Source organism: Cajanus cajan, chromosome 6 (genome assembly GCF_000230855.2).
Source record: "Cajanus cajan strain Asha chromosome 6, NIPB_CcT2T_4, whole genome shotgun sequence".
Classification (NCBI taxonomy): Eukaryota; Viridiplantae; Streptophyta; class Magnoliopsida; order Fabales; family Fabaceae; genus Cajanus; species Cajanus cajan.
The window spans coordinates 53884243-53896810 of record NC_138522.1 but is presented as its reverse complement, the minus strand read 5'-3'; the positions used below and the strand labels follow the sequence as shown (position 1 = coordinate 53896810).

The 12568-nt window shown below is 31.0% G+C and overlaps 1 protein-coding gene across 1 annotated transcript; it reads left to right on the top strand.

The window, feature by feature from the left end:
- The first annotated feature begins 5562 nt into the window (after positions 1 to 5562).
- Positions 5563 to 6483, top strand: LOC109797350 (Thioredoxin superfamily protein). Its single transcript, XM_020357362.3, has one exon. The coding sequence runs from the start codon at positions 5697 to 5699 to the stop codon at positions 6324 to 6326; it is 630 nt and encodes a 209-aa protein (XP_020212951.1). The 5' UTR covers positions 5563 to 5696; the 3' UTR covers positions 6327 to 6483.
- The last annotated feature ends 6085 nt before the right edge of the window (positions 6484 to 12568 follow it).

Sequence of the window (12568 nt, the reverse complement as noted above, 5' to 3'; positions counted from 1 at the left end):
GTTGCCTAACATTCACTTTGCAACTTTCATCATACAACTTAAACATCATTCTTCAACTATAAATCACTTGAAACATCATGTTTTTATCAAGAACTCATGCCTAACGCCATCCCCTGGATGCTCAACGCCATTAAGGTAAGGGACTTCCTATCTCACCCACGTACGATGCCAAACTACCTACATCGAGCCCAACCAAGACAAATAGCTTCACATTCTCTCATGCCTAATGTGGCAAAATCCCACACCTGACCCCAATAAGGCATGTGGCAATTGAAACTCACATCCAACATCAATTCAGGTAGAGATGATAATATCTTTGCATGTCTGGCGCTACCAATCTTGCACCTTACACAAGCAAGATATAACACTTATGACCTGAGCCACATTTAACGCTTTGAAGGCACCCTCAGCATGATGACGAGTTTTATACTTGGCAGAAGCTCATTTTCACCCAATTCACATGAAACTCGTAAATTGACCAACATGCATTGCAACATACAACATATAGAAAACATGTAAAACATAATTCCATCATCAGAAAACAACGTGCATTCATTAAAGATCGAAGTCACCATACTATGCTTCAAAACACCATAAACTCAACTCAATCTTTTAGCAAGAATCCACTCAGCAACCAACAAATGATGAATGTAAACAACCAATAAGCATCAAAGTTCATCAATAATTCAAAACACAAAACTTCACTTATCTCAAATCAATCAACCAACAAGAGGAAAATGGAAGAAAAACAACTGTATGACTTTTACTTGGTGTTATTAGCTCCATGAATTTTGAATGACCAATCAGTCACCTTGGATTAACTGTAGGAATAGTGGATGAGTCAGGGAATGAGGATTTAAAGGGGTTTTCTTGAGTTTCAAAGATCTTCTCATTAGTCTTATATATCTTCATTTTAGTTAATTCAACTAACTTTAATTCAAATTTACTCAAAGACAACTTAACTCTTAAGGATACCTTGACTCTTAGCATTCTAAACCAACAATTTAATCACATAATTAAATTAAAACATTGCAAAACACTTATATTTCTTTAAGTAATATTAGATTTTTTTTAAAGTTTTTCCATTATTTTTAATTAGCACAAAAGAAGATGTTCACACTTCTATACATTTTACTTAAAAATTAAAAGTTAAAAAATTAAATATAAATAAATGGTTAATAATTAAAAAGTGTAAGCAATTCTGAACAATTTTAAAATTAAAAAAAAATAATGACAAACTTATCCTCATAAAATGGACACAAAAAACCCTTATAAAAAATGATATAACTTTTATTAATAACTAGAGAAATCAAGGATTGAAACACCTTGTGCCTCTAATAATTATACACAGATAAATATTAGAAGTTATAGATAATTATTTAAAAGTGATATAAGTTTATTTTTATTTTTTACATTCAAGAGTATAATAGTTTATTATAAAATAGAGACAAATGGTGGTTATCAAAATATATCTTTATAATATGTATAGATATAAATGTCATATGAGAATTAAATAAAAATTATATACAATATTTTCATATTTGTTAATAAAAATTAAAAGATTTAAAAATATTTTGTTCAGTTCACGGGGGAAAAAGATTGAATTGAGACATCTCGAATGGTCCAGATTAATGTTTTACATGTAAGGTAAAGCCGAGACTTTTAGGGCTATATAGCCCATGGGCCATGGCCCATCGGTTCGTGGACCACAAACAGTTAATGTTTATGGTATCCTGAAGTTAAAATACAGAAAGTGCCGACCGAAAAAAACAAGACGATGAAAAAAATAAAGAATGTTTAAAATTAATAGAGAAATTATATGGTACCCATATTATTTGAGAGGATATCGGTACAGTTGTAATTATAATTTTATTTTATATTTTATATTTTTAATAATTTATTTATATAATATTTATAATATTTTATTTTTTTAAAATTTTAAATTATTTATTTATTGTATTTTTATTTTATATATTCTAATTTTATTTGTAAGAATATTATTATATATTTAAATAGTTTAATTTTAATAAATTTTTAAGTATATTTTTGTCTTTTCACTTAAATTATTTGAATTTATATATTTTAATTTGAATTATTTTTTAAGTATATTTTTGTCTTTTTATCTTAAATTTTTGAATTTTTATATTGTAATTTTAATAATTTTTTATTTCTATTATTTATTAATTCTTTTCTTTTTTAATGTTTTATAACATTATTAAAATTTTATAATTTTAATCTTTATAATTTTATTTTACTTTTTATTTTATAAATATAATTTAGATTATTTATTTTATAATTAAATTAATTTTTTTTAAGATTTTTTTATGAGTTTACATAAAAGAATGTATTGAAACTTCCTGATCTTTGAGGGTACCGTAGCAACTCCCAAGATGAGAAATTCGGAAGAAAAACTGCATATTGCCTCTACAAATATGAATATTCATTTTTCTTTTCTTATAACGTATCGTATATATCATTCTTTTCTTATGTTCAATTGTTATTACAGTTGATTTTTAAAACTCTAAAATTTTAAGTTCGAGTATTAAATTTGATAAAAAAATATTATTGAAAGAAATAATGTTAATATAATTAAAATTCTGAAGGAGATTAATTTAAAAAAAAAAAGTAAAGAATATTCTCACTAATACCATAATATATATAAAAAAAATGGAGAAAAAACAAAAGCAGACGGATGGTCCATTGCTGTATCCTCGGATCCTCCACGACGAGTAAAGCGATGATGAAACGAATTGTCAACAGCTATACTCTCCGGCTCATCTATTTCCACCTAACCCTTCGGACAATTTATGAAAGGTATGTTTAGCAAGGAGAAAATAAATTAAAATATATATATTTACTAATATAAACCATGTTCTAGTAATATATTTATTTTAATTGATATTATATAATATTATTAAATAAAGTTATTTCATATTTCTATATTTTATTTAATAAAAATATTAATGTTTAAAAATATTAATTGATAAAAATATTATTGTATTTAGTTTTTAAATTTAAAAATTTTGAATTTAAGTTTTATCTTTGTAAAAAAATATTAATTATTAATATTATTTTTTATAATTTAAAAATAAATTTATTTAATATATATATATATAATATATATATATATATATATATATATATATATATTAAATAAGACAATCTCCTTGATTAGTCACTGCTATCTATCGACAGTGGATACTCCAGTAACGAACAAAAAAAATAAATAATAAGACAATCTCCTTTATTATGTGTTATAAATTAAAAAATTATGATGTTGTTATGTGATTTAATTATTAATTATAGACCACTGTGTATATGATTAGTTTATTTCCTTTCACATTAATTATTTAAAAAATAAAATAGATAAATCCTAATATATAAATTATAATTTAAGATAGGTTGGTAAGTTACCAATTTTTAAATTATAAATCAAAATTTAGAGTATTTATAAGAGTCATTTTTTAACAGAGAGTTTTATTTATTTATTTACACGGTAAGAGTGTTATTAAGTGTTATTGAATAATTTTAATAGTTACTTCTATTTTCACTAAGCCACATGTCCAAACCCAACAATAAATTTCCAAAGTGACTTGCTAAATAAATTCCAGCATTGATCATTTTTTTATATTTCTTTAAATATATATTTAAAGTTTTTTAAAATTTGCATGTTAAAAAATACTTATTTATTACAGATTTAAATTATAATATAATTTGTATATTTAAAAATATTTATTATATATTTTAATTATATGGAATAAATACTTGTTTTTACATGTATTGTACATAATAAAATAACAGTTAATATATATTTAACACAAAAATTAAAAGAAAACAATAAATTCATTGTGTTATATTTTTTTCTATAATTTGAATAATTGAGTGTATTGAATATTATACTAAATTATATTTTTAATCCTTTATCTTAATTTTTAAAATTTATTTTAGACATTTATCAATTAAATTATTCATTTTTTCACTTATCTTTTATTTCTAGATTGTTTCGGTCCTTTTTCTTTTGGTAATTAAAAAAAGATTAGAAGTTCAAACTAAAATCCACACAAATGAAACAACTAATAGGAAACGATAAATGAAGGAATGTAAAACCTATGTGGATGTTTAATTTAAAATGAACATAATCAATTTATTAAATATATTTAGGAAACGCTTAGTAAGCAAAATATTTTTACTTTTATGATAATCTTAAATTAAAAAATTTGGTTTTCTCATATTTAGTGACTATTTAAAAAGAAAAAAATTTCAAAAAATACAATTTATTGATAATTATTTTTATCATACTTTTTAATAAAAATATTTTTATAGGGTGAAAATATACTTTTTTCGAGTTAATATTTTTTTTATATAAAAATTTCATAGTATCATTTTCTAAAATATAAAATATATCTTTTTCTTTTTCTTTCTCTCCTATTTCTCTTTCTTTGTCACTCTCTCTTTCTCTCGTTCTCACTTCCCATCTCTTTTCCTTTTTTCCTCTCTATTTGTGTTTCTCTTTCTTTTCATTTCGTTTTATTTCTCTTTCTCCTTTTCGTTTCGCCTCTAATCTTAACCCCCTCCACTCCTTTCTCCATCCTTTGGTTTCTTCCTCTCATCTCTATCTCTCTCTCTCTCTATATATATATATATATATATATGTATCTTTCTTGTATTATTTTTCGACTTTGTCAACTTCAATAATACTATTAAAATATATTTTTGTTTATACATTTTAATTGTCTTTGTTAACATATTTTTTTTAAATTTTTTATTTAAATATAATGGAATAATATATTTTTAATTATAATATAACATTTTTCTTTCTTATTTTTCTTGTTGAATTTTGTATTTAAATAATTTTAATAAATTTTTAACTTTTAAAAATAGTTTAATGTCATAATTTGACTAAAAAAAACCTAATGAGTTTATTTTAATAAAAAATATTTTTGTAAAAAAATATTTATATTTCCAATAATACACTATTGTAATTAAACATAAATTTTTTTAACTCTCAATCATTTTGTATGAATATTCCTAGGAACATTTAAGAGTAACTAATTACTAGGAATCGTAATTTTTGGATATGAAATTTTTTTCCCATACTAACAAATAAAGTATATCAACTAACTAAACCATATAACAAGTATATATATATATATAGTAATAATATACTCAATAATGAAAACAAAATTTTAGTTTTCGGTCAATTAATACTATTATCATCCAATTACATTAGGGTAACTAAAAAAAATTGTGATATTATCACCTTGTATGACCTTTAAAAGAATTCCAATAATAATATATTCTTACTCTATTTTCATATTAAGTATGATCATTATAATTTGATCGCATAAAAATATACAGTTAGTATTTTAAAAAAAATCAAATATAATACTATATGTAAGAGAATTAGAAGAAGAGAAGACTACAACTTAAAATAAATGTTATGTTAAACGCAAAATCCTATAATCTAATCGATAAAGTTGTTAAAGAAAAAAAAGAAAAAAAAGGAGTGAGTGAGGAATTGACGATGTATAGTAAAAGTGAGAAAGTGAGGGCACAAAAAGAAGGAGGCGGGTAGGGAATATAGTTTTGGGCTGACGCAAGAGCTCTCCTTAGTCCAACACAACCCAACAACCAACCTTACCCTTCCTTCCTTACCTAATACCTACCCATCCACAATCTCCAAACTCCAATCCACCATGGCCGCATCATCTCTCACATTCTCCAGGCTCATCTTCTCCACCACCGCCTCCCTCTTCGCCCCCAAAACCCTCCCTTCCCGCCTCTCCCTCCGCGCCCCGAGGCCCCTCCGCCTCTCATCCACATCCACCATCTCCGCCGCCCTCTCCGTCGGCGACAAGCTCCCGGAGGCCACCTTCTCCTACCTGGACGCCGAAGGAGAGGTCCAGACCACCACCGTGTCCGACCTCACAAAGGGGAAGAAAGCGGTCCTCTTCGCGGTCCCCGGCGCCTTCACCCCCACGTGCTCGCAGAAGCACGTGCCGGGGTTCGTGGAGAAGTCGGCGGAGCTGAGGGCGAAGGGGGTGGACACCATCGCCTGCATTTCGGTGAACGACGCCTTCGTGATGAGGGCGTGGAAGGAGGATCTCAAGGTAAAGGACGAGGTTTTGCTCTTGTCCGATGGTAACGGAACGTTCACCAAGGCCATTGGGTGCGAACTCGATCTCAGCGACAAGCCAGTGGGCTTGGGGGTTAGGTCTAGGCGCTACGCGCTATTGGCTGAAGATGGCGTCGTCAAGCTCTTCAATTTGGAGGAAGGTGGCGCTTTCACCTTCAGTGGCGCTCAGGATATCATCGATGTCCTTTGAGTTCAATCCTTGTAATTCTTCTTCCTCTTTCTCAACACTTTTTTTTAATCGGTTTAGGCTTTTCTCAGTGATGTGGATCCCTTCGACTCAATTCGTGTTTGTGCCTGTGCCAATAATAATAATATAACAATGTCCTTGAGACTTGGTTTCTTCAAAATGGTTTTATTCAGTAACTAATAACTACTATACAATGAAGTTGATCATGATTGTTAAGCTTTGCCTTGTGTCTTGTGTCATGTGTCTTGTGTCATGTGTCATGTGTCCTGACCTTTTGAATTTAGAAAGGTGGAGATCGTATTACTACCTGTTGTAAGACTAGGACATATGCTTCACTTTTTCTGTTCAAATCAGGATGTGGAAAACTGGCTCATCAAATGATTGCTTATATTAAAGACGTTTCTTTCAAATTCAAGCTAGATACAGTGTGGTAAGCAAATCATACTGGAGTTTTGTGGTTAAAGTAAATCGCTTCACAAACCTTCTGAATTGTGTATTTGTAAATAGTCAACATGTTTAATTATCAATTTAACGTTTCATAATTATGTATATGTCACCAAGTTAAAGGAATATATATATTTATTTGGAAGTGGTGAACATTTTGTCCCGGAAAGTGGACATTAAAAATTAAGAAAATGACTATATATTTCTAGAATTGCAAATAAGTCTTTGAACTTTATTACTTATTTTAATTTTGATCTCTCTCTATATAAATATTACTATTTTAGTCGCATATGTTTTAAAATTTTCAAATAATGTAACCTTTCGAATTCATTACTAAAACAACCACTTACTCTTTCTATGAAACTATGTACATGAATGGAGGAAAAAAACACAGTATACTCCCTAAGATTTCATGAAATTGTGTAAACACCTATTTCTTTTTACCTATGCAGTAATCTCTACCTTTTTTTGTTTAAAAATATTATATTAGCACTCTTTATACACTACAATAATCTTCCTTAATTACTTAATTAAAATGTTAGTATCTTCATGTAAAGGAAATTTTTTTAAACATTAAAAAAGTGGAGTATTATCACAATTTCATAGAATTTCAAGAAGTGCTAGTCTGATGTACTAAAAAAAAAAATACTTCTTTTGGATCATTAAGCCTTTGATGTTATTTAACAATTGTTATTCCTACTCGATTGGTAAAAATATTAAATAAAGATATTTAGACATAATATACTGGTATTAAATATTTAAAGTGTGAAAAATCATAAACATAATTTTTTTTAATGGTATAGAGAGTATTAATTGTCAGAAAACTAAATCAAGCTACAGTAAGCTACAGTAACTTGGAATTCAAAATTGTAGGCTACCGACAATCTCTTAAATTGATGAATAGTACGTTACTTGAAAGTCAAAATTGGCTGCACCGTTTCAAAGTGAAATTTGGAATTCTATAATTGCTGCATGGTTCAAATTGAATTCCACGAAGGCTGCATCATCTCAAATTTGCATACGTTAAGTTTCTTAAATATAATATTTTATTATTTTGTGTGTTGTAACATTTGCCTATAAAAGGCCATATGTTGTACGTTGTTAGTGTATGTAAGTTGAGTGAAAAATTTCCTCTTCCGTTTCTCTTGTTTCTGCTGTGTGTATATGAGTGTATTTGATAAAAATTATGTCCCACTGATATCAAATTGGTATCAGAGCCAGAGAGTCCGGTGATAGTGTGAGAGAAAAAAAAAATATTTGTGTGAGGAACAAGAGAGTTCTCACTTTATCAAAATTTTCAGAGTCTATTTGAGAAAGAGATATGGCCACCAACTACAATATTGTTTGGTCCGGTCCCAAATTAGATGGAAAACTGGATTACAATTATTGGGCATTATTGATGTCCACCCATTTGAAAGCTCATAATATTTGGAGCTTTATTGAACCAGGCTTACAACAAGGAGCAGATGATGCAACTAAAAGGAAGGACCAGTTGGCGCTATCACAAATTCACCAAGGTGTAGATTATTCAATTTTTGGCAAAATAGCAAATGCCAAAACAGCCAAAGAAGCGTGGGATATTTTGAAGCTATCATACAAAGGAGTAGAGAAAGCTCAAAAATCCAAGTTGCAATCTTTGCGACGGGAATATGAAAAATATGAAATGTCGAATTCTGAATCCGTGGAACAATATTTTTCACGAGTTACAGATCTCGTCAACAAAATGAGAGTATATGGAGAAGATATTCCTGAAAGCAAGGTGGTGGAGAAAATTCTACGCACCATGCCGATGAAGTTTGATCATGTGGTGACTACAATAATTGAGTCCCACGACATAGAAATCATGACAGTTGCAGAATTGCAAGGTAGCATTGAAAGCCATGTGAGCAGAATCTTGGAGAAAACTGAGAAAATAAATGAAGAAGCATTGAAAAGCCAGGTGAATTTTACCAACATAGCAGAACCCAGCCGAAGTGAAGACAGTAGAGGTCGTGAAGGAGGAAATATAAATTTCAGAAGTAGAGGTCGTGGTAGTTTCAGAGGAAGAGGTCGTTGTAATTTTAATCAACAATGGAGAGACAACAATTTCAGGCCACTTAATCAAGGAAGAGGTGGACACAATTTCAGATCTTCCAACCGTGGAAGAGGAAGAGGCAGCTTCACTAACCAGGAGAGGACAAATTTCAATTGCTACCACTGTGGAAAATTCGGGCACAGAGCTGCAGATTGTAGATTCAAACAACAAGCAAATATAGCAGAAAATCAATATAAGCATACTGGTGAGAGTTCTGATAGTCCACAAACCTTACTTCTAGTAGCAAATAATTTTTCAGGCGATGGAGATATTTGGTACCTAGATACTGGCTGCAGCAACCACATGTGTGGGAAAAAGGAGTTATTTTTCTCACTAGATGAAACGGTAAAATCTACTGTGAAATTCGGAAATAATTCTAACATTCCGATTTTGGGAAAAGGTCGAGTTGCAATTAAATTGAAGGATGGTTCTCAAAATTTCATCTCTGATGTTTTCTATGCTCCTGGTCTTCATCATAACCTGTTGAGTATGGGACAACTATCAGAGAAAGGTTACAACATGCAGATTCATCATGGATACTGCACGTTGATAGACAAAAGTGGAAGATTTATAGCTAAAGTAAAAATGACCCCGAATCGCTTATTTCCTTTGAAGATTTGTCATGAAAAGTTTTCTTGTTTGAGTTCTATTATTCCCAATGATGATTGGTTGTGGCATATGCGCTTTGGACACTTTCACTTCTCTGGATTAAATTATTTGTCAAAAAAAGAATATGTTTCTGGCTTGCCTATTGTGAATATTCCTAATGGAGTTTGTGAGACGTGTGAGATTGGAAAGAAGCATAGAGAATCATTCCCAACCGGAGTATCTTGGAGGGCAAAGAAGCTATTAGAGATAGTTCATTCAGATTTATGCATGGTTGAAATACCAACACATGGCGGTAGCAGGTATTTCATTACTTTTATTGATGACTTTAGCAGAAAAGCTTGGGTGTATTTTTTGAAACAGAAATCAGAAGCTTGTGATGCCTTTAAGTCATTTAAGGCATTTGTGGAGAAACAAAGTGGCTGTAAGATTAAAGCATTAAGGACAGATAGAGGCCAAGAATATCTTGCCTGTGCAAATTTCTTTGACCACCATGGAATTCAGCATCAAATGACAACTAGATACACTCCTCAACAAAATGGAGTAGCAGAAAGGAAGAACAGAACAATCATGGATATGGTGAGATGCATGCTAAAGGCAAAACAAATGCCTAGAGAATTCTGGGCAGAAGCAGTTTCTACTGCTGTGTATATTTTGAACAGGTGTCCAACAAAGAGTGTTTGTGATAAAACACCAGAAGAAGCTTGGAGTGGAAGGAAGCCCTCAATCCGGCATCTCAAAATTTTTGGGTGTATAGCATATGCTCATGTACCAGATCAACTCAGAAAGAAGCTAGATGACAAAGGAGAGAAGTGCATCTTTATTGGTTACAGCACCAACTCAAAGGCGTATAAGCTTTACAATCCAGTGACAAAGAAGGTTATCATCAGCAGAGATGTGACCTTTGATGAAGAAGGAATGTGGGATTGGTCTTTCAAAGCACAAAAGGAGCTTGTAATAAATCCAGAAAACTATGAAGAGGAGAATGGACATGTAAATCCAACACCTGATGAACCAGAAACATCAAGCAGACCACAAAGGCAAAGGAGATTACCAGCCAGATTGGAGGATTATGTTGTGGGTAATGATAATGACCCATCTGATGAAGAAATTATCAATTTTGCCTTATTTGCAGATTGTGAGCCTGTAACTTTTGAAGAAGCTTCAAATAATCAATATTGGAGAAAAGCAATGGATGAAGAAATTCATGCCATTGAGAAGAATCAAACATGGGAGCTGACAGACTTACCAGCAGACAAAAAGCCAATTGGAGTAAAGTGGGTGTACAAAACTAAGTACAAGTCCAGTGGAGAAATTGATCGCCTTAAAGCAAGGTTGGTAGTAAAAGGGTACAAACAAAAGCCAGGTATTGATTATTTTGAGGTATTTGCTCCTGTAGCGAGATTAGATACAATTCGTATGCTTATCTCTCTATCAGCTCAAAATAATTGGAAAATTCATCAAATGGATGTTAAATCTGCTTTTCTGAATGGAACTTTGGAAGAAGAAGTATATGTTGAGCAGCCTGCAGGATATGAAGTTAAAGGAAAAGAAGATAAAGTCTATAGATTGAAGAAGGCATTGTATGGTCTGAAACAGGCACCTAGGGCGTGGTATAAGAAGATTGATTCTTACTTTGTGAATAATGGTTTTCAGAAATGCCCGTTTGAACACACTTTGTATATCAAATCTGTTGATCTTGACAATATCTTTATTGTGTGCCTCTATGTTGATGATCTAATTTTTACTGGAAATAATCCAAAGATGTTTGCAAAATTCAGGGAGGCTATGGCTAAATGTTTTGAAATGACGGATCTGGGCCTAATGTCCTATTTTTTAGGCATCGAGGTTGATCAGCGAGATGATGGAATTTTCATTTCTCAAAAGAAATTCGCAGGTGATATTTTAAAGAAGTTCAAGATGGAGAATTCAAAGCCAATCTCAACACCTGTTGAAGAAAAGTTGAAGCTGACCAGTGACATTGGAGGCAAGAAAGTCAATCCAACTCTCTATAAAAGTTTGATTGGAAGCCTTAGATATTTAACTGCAACCAGGCCAGATATTGTCTATGGAGTTGGACTACTCAGTAGATTCATGGAAAAGCCTCGAGATTCTCATTGGCAGGCAGCTAAAAGAATTCTCAGATACATCAAAGGTACTCTGACAGAAGGAATTTTCTATGATAAAAACATTGATGTGAATCTTGTTGGATATACGGATAGTGATTGGGCAGGAGATATAGAGACAAGAAAGAGCACGTCAGGATATGCATTCAATCTTGGAAGTGGTACAATATCATGGTCATCAAAGAAGCAACAAGTGGTGGCACTCTCAACTGCCGAAGCAGAATATATAGCAGCAGCAAGTTGTGCAACCCAAGCTGTGTGGCTGAGAAGAATGCTTGAAGTAATGTATCAAAAGCAAAATACTCCCACAATGATATTTTGTGATAACAAGTCAGCAATTGCATTATGCAAAAATCCAGTATTTCATGGAAGATCCAAGCACATAGATATTCGGTTTCATAAAATCCGAGAACTGGTAGCTGAGAAAGAAGTAACAATTGAATATTGTTCAACTGAAGAACAAGTTGCAGATATTTTCACGAAGCCGTTAAAAGTTGAGTTATTCTGCAAGTTAAAAAGAATGCTTGGAATGATACAAGCTTGATTTAAGGGAGGCAATGTCAGAAAACTAAATCAAGCTACAGTAACTTGGAATTCAAAATTGTAGGCTACCGACAATCTCTTAAATTGATGAATAGTACGTTACTTGAAAGTCAAAATTGGCTGCACCGTTTCAAAGTGAAATTTGAAATTCTATAATTGCTGCATGGTTCAAATTGAATTCCACGAAGGCTGCATCATCTCAAATTTGCATACGTTAAGTTTCTTAAATATAATATTTTATTATTTTGTGTGTTGTAACATTTGCCTATAAAAGGCCATATGTTGTACGTTGTTAGTGTATGTAAGTTGAGTGAAAAATTTCCTCTTCCGTTTCTCTTGTTTCTGCTGTGTGTATATGAGTGTATTTGATAAAAATTATGTCCCACTGATATCATTAATGTAAAAACAGAACCCATGTTCTAATGCGTAAAAGATAACCAAAAATAGATATA